General features: G+C 49.5%; 2 protein-coding genes across 2 annotated transcripts; one reads left to right on the forward strand and one right to left on the reverse strand.

The window, feature by feature from the left end:
• The first annotated feature begins 20 nt into the window (after positions 1 to 20).
• On the forward strand, positions 21 to 3,280 carry CCDC85B (coiled-coil domain containing 85B). The gene has a single exon (XM_039366190.1). The coding sequence runs from the start codon at positions 56 to 58 to the stop codon at positions 731 to 733; it is 678 nt and encodes a 225-aa protein (XP_039222124.1). The 5' UTR covers positions 21 to 55; the 3' UTR covers positions 734 to 3,280.
• FOSL1 (FOS like 1, AP-1 transcription factor subunit) lies at positions 3,085 to 16,667 on the reverse strand. The gene is made up of 4 exons (XM_039366189.1): positions 16,531 to 16,667; positions 10,700 to 10,945; positions 8,563 to 8,670; positions 3,085 to 7,216 (listed from the first exon to the last, which is right to left on the reverse strand). Exons 1-4 carry the CDS (start codon positions 16,633 to 16,635, stop codon positions 6,725 to 6,727), a joined length of 951 nt encoding a protein of 316 aa, XP_039222123.1. The 5' UTR covers positions 16,636 to 16,667; the 3' UTR covers positions 3,085 to 6,724.

The raw sequence follows: 16,667 nt of genomic DNA on the forward strand, positions 1-16,667 counted from the left end.
GGCGGGCTAGCCGGCTGCCTTCCTCCACGGGCCCCGGCCGGAGCTGAGCGAGGCGATGTTCCCGGCGCCGCCCGCCAGCCGCCCTTCCAGCCCGCCGGCCGCGGCTGCCCCTGCGCCGCCGCCGCCTCCGCCTGGCGAGGCCCCCGCGGGCGAGGCGGAGCTGGGCGGCTGCAGCAAGGAGGAGCTGGTGCGCCGCTTGCGCCGCGAGGAGGCCGAGAAGCTGGCGGCGCTGGTGCAGCGCGGCCGCCTGATCCAGGGCGTGAACCGGCAGCTCCAGGAGCATCTGCGCGAGATCCGCGAGCTGAAGGCGGTGAACGGGCGGCTGCAGGCGGAGAACCGCGAGCTGCGCGACCTCTGCTGCTTCCTGGACGAGGACCGGCTGAAAGCCAAGCGCCTGGCCCGCCACTGGCAGCTCTTCGGGCACCACGCGGCGCAAGTGCTGCGCGACGAGGTGGCCGCCTGCCTGCGCAAGCTGGCCGGCCTGGAAGGGCTGCAGGAGCGGCTGGCGCAGGACAACCTGGAGCTGAAGGAGCTCTGCCTGGCGCTGGAGGATTGCGCCGCCGCCAGCGCCGCCGCCGCCGGCGCCCGCCCCGACGCCAGCCCCAGCCCGGGCGGAGGCTCGTCCGAGCTCAGCCTGCCTTGCGGACCCCGCGATCTGGGCGACGGCAGCTCCAGCACCGGCAGCGTGGGCAGCCCCGACCAGCCGCACCCCGCCTGGTCCCCCGACGAGTGAGGCTGCCGGCGGGGCTGGGGCTGACGCGCCCGACGGACGGACGGACGGCAGCCCGGGAGCGTGGGAACCCCGCGGAGAGGAAGAAGGGAGGAGAGGAAGGAGGCAATCCACACACAGAGACAGACACAGACAGACACACACACACACACACACCCTCTCTTTCCCGGTATTTAACTTCGATTCCAAGTCTGTTGCCAACGCAGCCAGCTTCTGGATGACACAATACTCTTCGGCGGGGAACTTTTTTTAAAATTCAGTTAGAAGGTGTAAAGGCTGGTGGGCAAATGCTGGCTCCCCAGGCTTTTGGGTGACCTGTGTAGGTTTCTGATCTTTTCCCCCCCCCCCCGAGGTGTCTCTTCTGGGGAAGAACTCGAACCCGCCACCCTGCTGGCCAGTCAGTTCCTTTGAAGGCAGCTGAGCAGCAGAAGCAGGATCCTTGCGGGTCAAAGAACGAAGACTCTCCTTCACTAACCTAATGAGGAATTTTTATGGCTAAATCCCCCCCTCTTCCCCCCCCTTTTCCCCCTTGAATGAGAGTAGCAAGGTTTGGGAGTCTCACAGGAGTCTTTCGAAAGCCGCCCCTTGGCTTAACTTGGCCTGTGGACTTCCCCCCCCCCCATCCAGATGGAAACACAGGCGGTTTGGATGGGGTCGCCTTGCTGGCTTCCTCCACCGAGGTGAAGAATTTCTCTGCATATCCTCGGGATGGCCTGCCCTGCAGGATGGTTGTTAGGCGGAATTGAGGAGGAGACAGATCTGCCTGGATTCTGATTTCCTGCAGGACAAATGAGAGAGAAAATCCGAGAAGCCGTTTGCAAATTTGGTGGAAACTTTGCAAAAAAAAAAAGGATTCACCATTTTGTAGCTTTCTTCTCGCTGTCTGGAACCGGCGTTCACGAATGTGGTTATCGCTTGAATTTGGACAGGATTTTTTTGGGGGGAGGGAAAAAAGCATCTGATTCCTTGGCACTTTCTCCCCACTCTTGTTGACTCCCAATTTTAATCCCTGCAAGAGCAGATCTGGAGGAACCACAGAAAGAGATCTACGGGGATCATAGACTCCAAAAAAAGAAAGGACTTTTAAAAGGCTACTGAATAAACCCTTTTTTCTGAATTCCTGGAATACGATGGATCATACACAAAACAATGGGTTAAGCTATGGACAAGCTAAATCTGGGTGCAAAATACTGTAAAAACTGCAGCCGTGTTGGGAGACCTGGCAGACAGGATGTGCAAATTTAGGGTGCATTGCGTTTGGAAGGACAGATTCCCGTTTATCCATCCATCCAACTGGGTCCCCTACAGGGGGGGGGGGAATTGCCAAACTATTTCAAAATGTTGTTATTCCCTGGCTTAAAGGTTGAGCCTGTTTTTACATAGCAGTGCTGAGACTTGCACTCCAAAACTGGGTGGGGAAAATAAGAATTTTATGGGTGCCTTTTGTGATTCAAAGATACCCCAGTTTTAAGAGTTTGGGCGCACAAGGTTGCCAATTAAGCCAAGATTTGCAGCCTTGAAATAGATCCCTGCACTTTTCGAAGTTCTGCTAGTGTTGAAATCTTCCTTGTTTTCCCTCCCCCTTCTATCCAGGGAAATTAAGAGGGGGGGGGCGTTGAATTTCGATAGAATATGTGCGGGGGGCGCGCGTCCCCCATTTTCTTTCTTTCTTTCTGATGAGCAATATTTCAAAGATCCAGCTTTGGACCCCAAAGGTGGAGCTCGAAAGGAGGGTGGACTGTGGAACTCCTTGCCACTTGGCTGTCGTATGTGCCAAAATGAAATTTTAGGGCAGGTTATGGCTTGGGGTTTTATTTTTCTGGGTGCCCATTCACCCCAGAGAGGGCAGAGGGAAGGGCTGGAAGATTGCTCGGGGGAGGGGTGAAAAATGGGGAAAGCACCAGCTGCAGGTAGTCCTCGACTTAACGGCCGCAACTGAGCCCAAAATTTATGTCATTGCTAAGTGAGAAATTCGTTAAGTGAGTTTGGCCCCCTTTGACGACCTGCAAGTTTTAAGTTAGTCTGTCTTCCCTCTTGACTTTGCTGGTCACAAGGTCTCCAAAGGGGATCCCACCGGGACACTGCGACCGTCATAAATGTGCTTCAGTTGCCAAGCATCCGAATTTTGATCACCTGGTCGTTAAGTGTGAAAAGCGGTCATTCCATCACTTTTTTTCGGTGCCGTCGCGATTTGGAACGGTCCCTGGCCAGATTGCAGAAATGCCTGTGTCAGCGAAAGAGGGCTGTTTTCCTTTTAAATAGAAATAAAACGACATTACTGGTCACCAGCCAGAGAGAGGCCCTTTCCCCAAATTCTTGCGTACGCCCCTGTTGTATTGCCAATTGTTTTCGGGTTTTTTTTTTTTTTTTTTCAGTCAGCCCTGAGCGAAGCTGGGTGGCAGGATTTTTTTTTTAAAAAAGAGGAAACAACATCTGGCTGAATTGATAACGCCTGGACAAAGGCAAAGGGGCCTCTTTGGAAAAGCGGAGGTCGGATTCTTCCTCTTGAAAGTGAGAATGTTAATAAATATCTTTAAAAAAAACAAAAAACAGCAACTTTGGTGGAGAATTTCTGCATGGGTGGGTTTGCGTTATTCCCCCGGATGGAGATATGGGGATGGTTCCCGAGTAGCATTTAGACAAGAAAAACCAAATGCACAAGGATGGTGTAGGTCAGGGCTGTGGCATGCCAGCATTCGGTCCCCACAAACGAGCAAAGCCCCATCTGTGGGATGCAGGCAGCACACAAAACCACGCACCTTCTGGTCTGTGGAAAAACCTCTCTCCACGGAACGGGTCCCCGATGCCCAAAACGCTAGGGACCTCTGGTATAGGTGGTACCTTGCTCAATAGTAGCAACTGTTGAGAGGGATCTTGGAGTCTTAGTAGACAATCACCTAAAGATGAGCCAGCCGTGTGCTGCAGCTGCCAAAAAAGCCAACACAATTCTAGGCTGCATTAACAGAGGGATAAAATCAAGATCGCGTGAAGTGTTAGGACTGCTTTATAAAGTCCACATGTCTTGGGTCCCTTCCAACTTCATTTAGCCCGTACAAATCAAAATAGGGTTCAGTTTGGGCATCCCCCCATTTAGCAAACGCAACAATAGGGTTGAGGGTTACGAGTGGGTGGAAACAGCCGGCAACCCCAAGAATTTCACACACACCTCCCCAAGGGAAGCCCAACAACAATCCTGATTTGTTCAAAATCTTTCAGATTTGCTGGTCGGCGTATGATCTATCCCTGGAGGATTGCAAGAGGAGGAACCACAAGGCGCGTCGGCTATTTGCAAAATCACAACGGAATGGGGGCACAAAACGGCCTTCCTGACACTTCCTGCCCAGCCGGGATGGAGACAAAAGATCTCGTAAGCCAGGAAGCAGGTGGCCGGATCCTGGTTTCTGATAAGGGCAACCTTGACCATCCACGTGACCGGATGGAGAGATCCCTTGGTCTGCCTTGGGGACTCTTGACGTTGCTCGATCAAAATGAAAACGGTTAATCTGACTTGGAAAAAGAGCGGAGGCAGATTAAATGCAGCAGAAAGTATGTGTGTGTGTGTTTTCCTTCTTGACCCGTGAAAGTCCGCATTCACACAACCTGTTTGACCCGGGGATCAAAATCCCCCTTTCCTGGCTTGGCATAATAATACACAAATTGTAAATTATGCAGACAGGTGGGATTCTCACCTCAAACCTGAACTAACTCACATTTTCTACCGACTCGGGGAAACTGGTTGTGTGAACGTGGCCAGAAACGGGGAACCCTGAGCCAATAAAAACAAACTTCTGTGAAGTTTTCCTGGCTTTTATCCATCCATTTAATTGGTTTCCTTGGCTGGCCTGAAAGAAATCCACTCTCTATAATCACCTGCCCAGAACTGCGGCTCGTCCTGGGCTGAAAACACTCACACACACACACACACACACACACAAAATCCACACAAATCCCACTGCAATAGTATTTGTTTTTAATCAGACTCCTCCGTTTTTCCAAATAAACATTTTCTCCCAAAGCTGCTTGCACAATTTTTTTTTTTTTAAAAAAAGAAGGGGGCTGCCAACACACACACACACACACACACACACACACGAAAAAAGGAGTACAAGAAATGGAAAACGTGTTTTTTTGGCAATGATGGAACTAAACACTGGCTGTAAATAAAACTTTTCAACTCAAGTGTTAATTTCTGGCTGTGATTTTTCTTGGAAAAAGATGATTTCCCTGGCGGACGAATGAGCAAAATTCTTCATTTTTCTTCTTCTTTAGTTCTCCAGTCCAAGGTAGGTTAAAATCTCCTTTTACGGCTTCGGGAAGCAAGGCCAAGAGCGGTTACAGTATTGTTTAGCCTTAAAGTATCACAAATTTATGGCGCTTGGCTCTGCAGGCAGCTAGTCCTCATGAGGTTTGAGGCGAAGTCTGCAAAGGCAAAGCGTTGATCTGACTTTGCAAAGTGCGGTAGGTAGACAGTGTTTGATTTGCAACAATTCGCTCAGCAATTCTTTGAAGTAACGACCACACTGAAAAGAGTTAACTTATGAACCGGTCCTCACATTTACGACCGCGGCAATGTCCTTGTAAGTCATGTAATCTGAATTCGGGCGCTTGGCAATTGGTATGTATTGATGACGGTTGCAGCGTTTCAGAATCATATACTTAACAACTGCCTTGCTTAGCAGAGGAAATTCTGATCCCAATTGCGGTCGTAAAGCGAGGAATACCTGCGGCTTGGATTGCAGTTGTAAAGCGAGGAATACCTGTGGCCTGGATTGCCGTCGTAAGGCTATTCTCTGGAGAATCTTCACATCTTTCTGTTTGTTTTCCCAGCTTTCTCAAAACAATTGTCCTACGGTTAGATAGTATTCTTGGCCAAATCACAGAGTTCATGAGGTCCAGCAGCAATGTTTGGTTTATTTTCCAAGAAAAATTAAGCCAAAAGGGGGGAAAAAAAATATCCAGCCCATCTAGAACAACACATCTGGGATTGGCTCCAGCACTGTGGAATCCTGCAGGTTTCTTAAGCTTATTATTCAACATACATTTTCAAAAAAAATAACAGAATACAAATAGATGAATTGATCCCTCGCCAATCTGCGATGTCACAGTTTGCTGTGCTCACTTCATTTTTATTTAAATGTCCCACTAAACTCAGATTAATTCCTATGACGTTTGAAGACGCAAAAAAATGACAATATATATTTGTATCAAATCCTTTTTGCACAAGCTTCAAGTGATCAAGGACCACCAGCGTCGAAAACTGCACAAAACCATCACAACTGTGTCCAAACATCCCTTGTAATGCAACTTTCATGAGGCATCAGGAAAAATAAGACCACTTGTATGTTTATATATAATAATAATATACAGTATATCCAACCAGCTTCAGTTCTGGACCACAAAGAAATGCATCCCACTTCATCCCGCTGGCTGTAAGTCATTGTAGAAAAATAAATCTATATTTGTCCTAAATTTCTTCTCTTGGTTTCAAAAATCAGATATAAAGTGAAAAACGACTTTAAAATGGCGATGTCTTTTCCTTGAACGTGATCGAAGGACCCAAAAAGCCTTGCTCGTTTTTCCAGAAAGAGGATTCTGGGTGTCCAAAAAAAAAAAAAAAAAAAAAGACTGACCAGTCAGTCTTGAGGACTAGCCACTTGGGCCTTATAAACAACACAAGGGCAAGGACCAGAGGCCTGTGTAAGAGATATATTTTAGTGTTTCGCGAAAGAACATAACATTGGTTGGAATTCGGGTTTTTCAGACAGCCGGTCTTCCGAACCAAAGAAAAGAGGCTCCTGGCTGCTCTTGAGGACTAGCAACTTGACGCCTGCGTCTGGGCGGGGACACAGGAGGCCCGTAACTACAGGGCTCTCAAAAAGCGAGGCCAAAGAGAATCGGGTATGGCCAAAGGGGCCAGGAAGGGTGGTTAACCCTCTTGACACTCCCCCTAAAAAAAAAAAAAAATGTGGACAAGATTCGAATCCAGCTCGTTCCTCAAAGCGCCAGCAAGGTGGGAGAATTGAGCGAATCCGAGGAGTGGTCCCCGCTGCTGCTCCTTCGGTGGGCGGAGGAGCAGGGCTCGGAGGGAAAGCCGGACCCCGAGGGCCCATCAGGGTCCCCCGGCCCCGGGTAGGTGAAGACCAGGCTGGGGGTAAACGGGGTGAAAGACGGGGTGGACATGAGGGTGGGGGTGTGCAGGGATTCGGGCTCCAGCAGGCCGCTGGGGGGCAGCGTGATGCTGGGGGGCACCGGGGCCGTCCGGCGAGAGGCACGCCGGGGGCCCGGAGGAGACTCCTGTTTGTCCAGCAGTTCGGAGGGGACGGCTGGCCGGCTGTGGCCCCCCTCCACATCTCCGGACGATTCTTCCAGGATCTTGCAGACGGGCCGGTGGGCTTCCAGCACTAATTCCAGACGTTCTTTCTGCTTCTGCAGTTCCGCAATTTCCTTCCGGAGGCCCGACTGCTCGGCTTCCAATTGATCCGTTTCCTGTGGGGGGGGGGGAGAATGAAAAACAAAAGGGATTTAGACCGGGAGGCGGGAAGGAATCCCATCCTTCTGATGTTTGGGGGGCTTCCTTGCAAGGAGGTTTTCCAAAAACGGACCCAGAAAACTAGTTGACCGGAATGTATAGGTAGTCCTCGACTCACGGCGAACGGTCGTAATTTACAAGGGCCCTGAAAAAAGGGACTTAGGGCCATGTTGCACCCTTGCGACCGTTGCGGCGTCCCCCGTGGTCCCGGGATCAAAATTCAGACGCTTTGGCAACTGACTCCTATTTATGACGGTCGCAGTGTGTGCCGGGGTCCCGGGATCCCCTTTGGCGACCTTCGGAGAAGCAAAGTCAACGGGGGAAGCCGTGTGACTAACTTAACAACCGCAGCGATTCGCTTAGCGACGGTGGCAGGAAAGGTCGTCAAAGGGGGCAAAATTCGCTTAGCAAATGTTTCGTTTAGCGACAGAAACTTGGGGCTCAGTGGATTGGTCATAAGTCGAGGACTGCCTTGTATAAAGTGGGGGGGTCTCCAAAGTTGCCACTTTTGGGTGGACTTCAACTCCCAGAATTCCCTGGGCAGCCATGTTGGCTGGGGAATTCTGGCAGACCCCTTGCTGTAAAGTCTCCTGCCTTGGACAGCGGGCTGGACTAGAAGACCTCCAAGGTCCCTTCCAGCTTATTCTATTCTATTCTGTTCTGTTCTGTTCTATATTTCTGTTCTATTCTATTCCATTCTATATTCTATTTTACTCTATTCTATTCTATTCTGTTCTATAATCTATTCCATAATCTATTCTATAATCTATTCTATTCTATAATCTATTTATTCCATAATTCTATTTTATTCTATTCTATTCATTCCATAATTCTATTCTATTCTATTCTATTCTATTCTATTCTATTCTATTCTATTCTATTCCTAATTCCAATTCCAATTCCAATTCCAATTCCATTCCATTCCATTCTATTCTATAATGACCCAAAAAGCAGGGGTGTCATTGGAAGAAAGACAAAATCCAGAAAAAGATGGCTGCAACTTCCCGTAGCAGTTCATTTTTGCCTGTCCTGATTAACCTGGTTACCAAACAAACCTATTTTGCAAACAGGCACGGCAAACCAGAATTATACCCCTTCCCAGGAGCCAACTCACCCCCTACCAAATCCCCCCCCAATGAAAACAAACCCTTCTTTGGAAGGACCCTGTCCATCCTTTGCAAGCTCAGCCTGCAAGACCTGGAAGGGACCTCAGAGGTCATCCAGTCTGACCCCCTCCCTCCCCCCGCCTATGGTAGACTGTTGTGCTAACGCAATTAAAATATCCCGCTTGTCTTGAACGCACTGCTTGCAACGTGTCGGTCAGCTCTTTGCGCCGATTGCGGCATTTGGCGGCCGCCAGCTTGTTCCGTTCCCGCCGCAAACGCCGTCGCTCTTCCTCCTCTGGGCTGAGCTGCAAAGGAGAGTCTGGAGTCACAACTACACAAGACAAAGCAACCGTCTCTGGAGCAGCACAGTGTGTAACACAACCTTGCGTGCAACTGCTCTGCTTCAGAAGGACTTGGGGAAGCTCTGCAAACAGGCAGCAACACCCCCCCCCAAAGATAAAGTTAATTCTCGACTTATGATTCACTTAGTGACTGTTCGGAGTTACAACGGCAGTGAAAAAAGTGGCTTATGACCATTTTTCACACTTGCGACCGTTGCAGCCTCCCCAAGGTCAGGTGATCAAAAGTTGGACACTTGGCAACTGACTTGTATTTACGACGGTCGCCGTGTCCCAGGGTCACGTGATCCGCTTTTGCGACCTTCTGACAAGCAAAGTCAATGGGGAAGCCAGATTCACTTAACGACGGTGTTCCTAACTTAACAGCTGCAGTGATCCACTTAACAACGGTGGCAAGAGAGGTCGTAAAATGAGGCAAAACCCACTTCACCAATGTCACGTGATCCCCTTTTTCGATCTGACCAGCAAGGTCAATGGCGAAGCCAGGTTCACTTTACGACTGTGTGATTCGCTTAACAATGGTGGGGAAAAAGTCATAAAATCAGGCACGACTCACTTTGCCACCGCCTCGCTTAGCGGTGCAAAATCTGCAGAAAAATTTTTTTTCCAAACCAGACCGATTCTGGCTGAGCCTGGTCTGAATCTCTAGACCGTAAAAACAAGATGGCGGTGTGTTAAAAAGCAGACAATGAATGCGATTTTGGGTTTTTTTTTTTTTTTCACTTTCGGGATTCTTGGAATACATCTCCCATCATCCCCACTCCCCAGCCTGAATTTCAGGAGAAGCAGGATCAAATCAGAGCACCAAGTGAGAGGGGTGGACCCATCTCTATATAGATCCTAGATCCGTAGATCATAGATTGGACAGCCATTTTGTCTGAAATGGTATGGGGCTTCCTGCCTGAGCAGTGGGTTGGACTAGATGACCTCTAAGGTCCCTTCCAGCTCTGTTATTCCCGTTATCAGAATAATTATGTCACCTCATGGCCAGGAGGGGGCGCAAAATACCAGGACAATCCAAGAGAACCTGGTTTGTTTTTTTTTGTTTTTTCAGTTTTGAGGGTTTCCACTTTTTTTCCCCTCCAAAACGGGCTCCGAGCTTTTTCCTTTTTAAAATGACAGGTAGTCCTCGACTTGCGACCGCAACTGACGCCAAAATTTCTTGTGGCTAAGCGAGACCGCTGTTCAGTGAATTTTTGCCCCATTTTACAACCTTCCCTGCCACGGTTGTTAAGTGAATCGCTTGCGATTATAAAGCGAGGAACATGGTCGTTAAATGAATCCGCCTTCCCCATTGACTTGGCTCGCCAAGAGAGTCGCAAAAGGGGATCACGTGACCCCGGGAGACGGTGACCGTCATAAATGTGAGCCGGCTGGCAAGTGATGAAATTTCGAGGCTGCAATTGTCATAAGGATGAAAAACAGCCCCGAGTCCCTTTTTTCAGTGCCGCTGTAAGTTTGAATGGTCACTAAACAAACGGCTGTAAGTTCGAGGACTGCTCGTATTTGACAGAGGCAGGGGTGCAAACTGAACTGCAATGAGAGTTTTTTCAAATCTGGCAACTGTTGAGTTGTGAGGACGTCAACTCCACCATGAGTTAATAATAATAATAATAATAATAATAATAATAATAATAATAATAATAATAATAATAATAATAATAAAGTTGGAAGGGACCTTGGAGATCATCTAGCCCAACCCTCTGCTCAGGCAGGAAACCCTATGCCATTTCGGACAAATGGCTGTCCAGTCTCTTCTTAAAAACTTTCAGTGTTGGAGCATTCACAACTTCTGGTGGCAAGCTGTTCCACTGGTTAATTGTTCTCACTGTCAGGAAGCTTCTCTTTAGTTCTACTTCTAGTCCTCAAGTTATTTATAAAAATACGGAAAGCGGAATGAAAACAAACCAGCGGGCAGGTAAAATATTAGCCTGATGTTGTTGCAGAGTTTTCTCCCCCCCCCCCCGACACTCACATGCTCCGAGTGACGCCTCCGAGGCACTGAGCCCGGGCCCATGGTGCGAATCACGCCAGGACGGATGCCGGCTGTGTAGTGCGGGCAACGATAAGGCCGGGGAAAAGGAGGGAATCCCGAAGAGGCGCCCATCAGGGAAGGCTGCACCATCCACTGCAGGCTGTGGCTGGTGGTGATGGCGTTGAGGTTGGGCACGAAGGTGGCGGCTGTGTTGCTGCTCCCGGCTGCCAGATCCGGCTGGAATTTCTTTCAGGGAGGGAGGGAGGAGAGGAAGGAAGGAAGGAAGGAAGGAAGGAAGGAAGGAAGGAAGGAAGGAAGGAAGGAAGGAAGGAAGGGAGGGAGAGAGGGAGAGAAGAAAAGGAGGGAGGGAGGGAGGGAGAAAGAAGGAAGGAAGGAAGGAAAAAAGGAGGGAGAGAAGGAAGGAGAAAAAGATGGAAGAAAGAGAGGGAGAGAGGGAGGGAGGGAGGAAGGAAAGGAGGAAGGAAGGAAGGGAGGGAGGGAGGGAGGGAAGAAGGAAGGAAGGAAAGAGGGAGAGAAGGAAGCAAGGAAGGAAGGAAAAAAAGGAGGGAGAAAGGGAAGGAAGGAGAAAAGGATGGAAGAAAGGGAGGGAGGGAGGGAGGAAGGAAGGAAGGGAGGAAGGAAGGAAGAAAGAAAGGAAGGAAAAGAGGGAGGGAGGGAGGGAAGAAGGAAGGAAGGAAGAATGGAGAGAAGGAAGGAAGGAGAAAAGGATGGAAGAAAGGGAGGGAGGGAGGAAGGGAGGGAGGGAAGGAAGAAAGGGAAGGAAGGAAGGAAGGACCAAAATTATATGGCTGAGTGATAAATATTTCCCTGCTTGCTCAACGAAGAGAAATTCTGTTTTGCAACAAAAAAGTGGGGGAGGGGGGAGGCTGGGAGCCCCGAAGTAACATAGGATCCTTTAAATTAATAATCTTATTTTTTAATTACAATTACATTTTGCAAGAACCCGCAGTGTGACAGTCCCACTTCCCGGTAGACCAGCCCCCCCTATTGACCAAAGCCACTTTAAGGGTGCCTCTCTCCTGACTCGCCCTTCCCCTCCCAGGTACACCCTGGCCAGGGGGAGCCATCTGTGCATGTACAGAGGGCGCCCCAGCCACCAGGCGGATTGGAGGTAAAAGGTTGGCTGTTCCAGAGCTTGCAAACCTCCTGCCCTTTCCACACTCGGTGACCTAGTTCCCCGGTAGCCTCTGCCTTGCCCTGGAGGCTCTTGGCACACTTCTGCGTCCCGCCCCGGCTGTTTGCGTGGGGTGCTGGCGTCATTTCACTGGGCGAGGCGGCCCAAGCAGCGTAAGAGGCCGGCTGTTTTGACCTGCTCAAACCCGGGTGGGGACGTTCTGACATGTCACCGTCAAGCCACCAAAGCTGCCCTTGCTTCACACACACCCCCGGATAGCGGTGTCCCCTTCTCCAGTGTCTTTTTATTCACCTATCTGCCGTCCAGCCTCACTAACGACCCTGCGAGGTAGGCCACCGGGACAGCTGCCTGCTTAGATGAGGACAAGCGTGACAGGTAATCCTCGTCTTACGACCACATTTGAGCACCAACCTTTCTATTGTTCAGTGAGACACTGGTTAAGCCAGTTTTGCCCCATTTTACGACCTCGCTTGCCACGAGGGAATTCCTGCAGTCGTGACGTTAGAAGCACGGCTGCCACCGTCATAAACATGAGTCAGTTGCCAAGCGGGCGAGTTTTGATTATGTGACCATGGGGATTAAGCGCTCCAAAGCCAGGTCATTAAGTGTGAAAAGGAGTCATAAGCCAGTTCTTTCAATGCCGTTGTAACTTCGGTCACTAAATGAATCGTTGTAAATTAAGCACTGCTTGTACAGTACTATGAAGGTGAATTAGGTAGGATCTAGATATTCAGCATTGAGCTAAGCCCTGGTTTGTCAAACAAGCCACACCGGCTGGCTTGTCGCATCGCAACCAGCCATAAATGGGGATTACTTGGCCCTATAAGAGCAGGTTTCGCACGCAGGCCAGACTATGGAGGGAGAAAATATTTGCATGATATCCCAAACCAACAGCTGGCCAGAAATGCTGCTTTCACACATGGTAACCTAACCAGGATTGACATGAATCAAAGTTAACCCAACTTGGTTAATCCTCTTTTGCACTCCCGGCCCTAAAAGAACGCCATGGGCTGTGTTTGCATTAGAGAGTAAGCCAAGCCATGACTGAGCAATTTTTTGGCTTAGAGGCCAAGTTTTTTCTTTTTGAATAAACCCATTTCCTGGATTTATATAACTGAGGACACAGACTACGAAGCTAAGCTCCTTTAACACCAGATACTCCAAATATCCTTGGCTTATGTTGCCAGGTGTTATTGTTGTGCTTTGTATGTTGTTGTTTTTTCCTGCATGCACAATTTCTCCCCTCCCCCTTTAATTCTTCCTGCTTTCTAAATTGTAAGCTGTCCAGAGTCATTTAAAGTCAGGGGCAGAAGGAGGTGTTTTAAAAATATTATTAAAATAAATAACCGAAAATCAATGATAAGCAAAATAACAACACACACACACACACAATAAGATAACAACACAAACACATACACGCAAGCAAGATTCAATTAATCCAATTTGGTCTGCTGTCCTAATTCACTCACTACAGGATAATAAGTCCAAAATTTATGTTGCTAAGCATGACATTTTTAACTGACTGTTCCCCCACTTTATGACCACTTTTATTGCCCTGGATGTTAAGCGAATCACTGCAGTTGTTAAGTATGGAGCACAGTTATTAAGTGAATCTGACTTCTGCTTGTAAGAAGGTCACAAAAGGGGATCACGTGACCCCCTCGGGACACGGCGACCGTCATAAATATGGGTCAGTTGCCAAGCATCCGAATTTTGATCACGTGATCATGGGGATGCTGCGACGGTCGTAAGTGTGAAAAACGGTCGTAAGTGTGAAAAACGGTCATAAGTCCCTTTTTTCGGTGCTGTTCTAACTTCGGTCATTAAACAAACAGTTGTAAGTTGAGGACAATAATGAGCTGAGCTGGATAAGTGAGATCGGTGAATTTAACTTAGTTTTCTACCAAAGGCTAAACTTTGAACTAAATCAGGGGTAGGCCACCTTGGCCCCTTCATGACTCGTGGACTTCAACTCCCAGAATTCCTGAGCCAGCCTGGCTCAGCTTGGAAACCTCTCCCTTTTCCCTCAGCATGGCTGGCTCAGGAATTCTGGGAGTTGAAGTCCACGAGTCATAAAAGAGCCAAGGTGGCCTACCCCTGAACTAAATGATCCATTAACCCAAATGGGAACCATGGTACTTAGTCCTCTCCAAGTTGTGCAAGGCACCTGGTGTTGTTTACATGACTCGGCAATCCGTGTCATGTAAACAACGGGAAAGGAATGTTTTTCCGGAAGAGGGTAAGGATTAATTTAGCCTCTATTAAGGGCAAATCTTCTTTGCCGCTGCTTTGGAAATGGTGTTGGAACAAGGGAGTGGAGTGGTTAGAGCCACGCACACCTCTGACAACAGCACTTAGCCAAACACGACAAACTCTCCCACAGCAGATGCAGAATCCATTGCGGGAAGAATGGCTGAGTCATGGGGGATGTTGCTCTCTTCCCCCCCCCCCCGCCACCCTGCGCCCTGGGGCAAAATGGATCCTCCATGGACAAGGGAAGTCTACCTCTCTGGCACTTCGCTCAAGGCAAAGGAAGGCAAGCCCTTTGCTTAGAGGTCCTTCTTGGGGAGAGTTTGACTAGCTGGATGGGGGGTGTGTGTGGAGATTAAAAACCCTGAATTTTAAACTGCCCAAAGAAACCTCCAAAAGGATTTTATAGAATACAGAATAATAATAACAGAGTTGGAAGGGATCTTGGAGGTCTTCTAGTCCAGCCCCCCGTCAGAATACAGAATGACAGTTGGAAGGGACCTTGGAGGTCTTCTAGTCCAGCCCCCCGTCAGAATACAGAATGACAGTTGGGAGGGACCTTGGAGGTCTTCTAGTCCAGCCCCCCCCCGTCAGAATATAGAATGACAGTTGGGAGGGACCTTGGAGGTCTTCTAGTCTAACCCCTTGCCTAAACAGGAGGCTGTAAACCATTTCAGACAAATGGCAGTCCAGCCTTTTCTTAACAAAGAAGAGATTGCTTTCCCTATTTTTAATTTATTTCATTTATTTCATTTTAAAACCAGCACTCCAAGCCAAGAACAGAGTGAATTATGAAAAACAAAAAATTTCCACCGATCTTTCTTGCGCTGCTGCCAGGTTAACGCCAGACTTCAAAGAGCTGGGAATCCACCGCCTTGCGAGGTAGGCCTGATCAGGCAGGCCCGGGTACCTATCCCTTGGGGGGGGGGCAAGAGGGGGTGATTTCACAAGCCAGGGAAAGGATGAGAGAGAGAGAGAGAAAAAAACCTCCCCAGCCACTTTGAAACTGGGTCCCAGCAAGGAGTGGCCGGCCTAACGCTCCGTCTGCAGAACGGGTGACTCTGTTCTGACAAATCTGAGGATGACTCAGACTTATGACAGCACACAAAATGACCTGCCCTTCAAGAGAAGGAATCAAACTCCTTGTCCTGCCTGAAGCAGATGACTCAGGTATTTAGAGGGGGGGGGGAGAGATGAGAAAGCAGCCTTTTAAATGCCCCCTCCCCTTCTTCCGAGTCTGAAAAAAAATCATTACTCAGCATGCTTATTGCTAAAAAGAGGATTTCCCCCCCCCCCAACACACACAGAGACAAAATCCTCGCTGCAGGGAAGCACGTTTGCATTGCAAATTGCCTCCTTTTATTACACTGGGTGAAACGGAGGAGAGCGTTTCTCACAATATCTGGGGTCTAGTATCAAGTTACAGACACGCGTTGGAACCTCGGCTGGATCCCCTTGCAAGGGTCGACGTTAAGACACGTGAAAAGACGCAGTCACATTCTCTGATTCACCCATGTTGGTTTTTGGTTGTTATTTCAGAAATATTGCAAAATCCACTTTTGGGGTGGGGGGGGGGGTTGCTGTAGGTCGATCCCCTTGGGAGAATCCCGATCTGGAGAGGCTGCCAGACAGCACGCTCCGAACGTGGATTTTTTTTTAAAAAAAATCTTTTAGGTAAGGATTAAATTTAAACACGCGCCCCCCGTTCTCACGATCCCCATCCTTGTTCCGTGTCAACTTTCTTTCGACCCTCGCAAAAGGGGGGGGCGAGCCGCTTGCAGCCCGATGCAATCCTCTCCGCGTTCTCCGGAACCCCCCAAAAACCCTCTGATCACAGTGCCTCTGAGCACACCCAAAGAGCGATTTATCTGTCTCCTCTCGCGCCCCAGTTTTAGTCCTTGGAAGACGGCGGGAGTTGAAGGACAACCCCCAAAGTCCTTTGGAAGATCTCTTTGGAAACGGGAGCTGGGCTAGAAGGGGAGTCCTAGAGTCCCCCCGAGCATGTGCAGAGTTCAAAAGAGAGAAAGAGAGAGAGAGAGAGAGAGAGAGAGAGAGAGAGAGAGAGAGAGAGAGAGAGACGGGGGCACACTGAGATTTCTAGAACCCCCCCCGAGCATGTGCAGAGTTCAAAAGAGAGAGGGGGGGGAGAGAGGGACGGGGGCAGATTTCTAGAACACCCCCCCCCGACCATATGCAGAGTTTAAAAGAGAGAGGAGGCAAAGCGAAACTTCCTTGCTGCTTCCATTCCCGGGTGGACTACCAAGTCTAGAGCCCTTCCCGAGCATGTGCAGAGTTCAAAAGAAAGAGAGAAAGGGGGAAAATGTACTTGCTGGCGCCACCCCAGGCAAGACGGCAAAGTCTAGAGCGGCCCCCCGAGCATGTGCAGAGTTCAAAAGAGAGAAAGAAGGCAAAAGGGGAAACTTACCTGCTGCTGAGATCCCGGGCGGACTGCGGAGGGCAAGGCGGGAAATAAACTTGGCCGCGGAGCTGCGGGAGGAGGTGGCCTTCCTGCTCCGTAACCCTTGAACATGTCTAGCCGGGCTCAGCCCCTCCGACGCCCGA

The sequence above is a fragment of the Crotalus tigris genome, unplaced genomic scaffold, assembly GCF_016545835.1.
Source record: "Crotalus tigris isolate CLP2741 ecotype Arizona unplaced genomic scaffold, ASM1654583v1 scf7180000020245.1906669, whole genome shotgun sequence".
Classification (NCBI taxonomy): Eukaryota; Metazoa; Chordata; class Lepidosauria; order Squamata; family Viperidae; genus Crotalus; species Crotalus tigris.

What these genes read in the sequence shown, in the direction of transcription:
- CCDC85B (XM_039366190.1), top strand. Translation starts at nt 56, where the DNA reads ATGTTCCCGGCGCCGCCCGCCAGCCGCCCTTCCAGCCCGCCGGCCGCG.
- FOSL1 (XM_039366189.1), bottom strand. Translation starts at nt 16,635, where the DNA reads ATGTTCAAGGGTTACGGAGCAGGAAGGCCACCTCCTCCCGCAGCTCCG. An exon ending in GCCCGGGATCTCAGCAGCAG is followed by an intron (nt 10,946 to 16,530) that starts GTAAGTTTCCCC and finishes CCTCCCTGAAAG; the next exon opens with AAATTCCAGCCGGATCTGGC. An exon ending in GGAGGCGTCACTCGGAGCAT is followed by an intron (nt 8,671 to 10,699) that starts GTGAGTGTCGGG and finishes TCTCCTTTGCAG; the next exon opens with CTCAGCCCAGAGGAGGAAGA.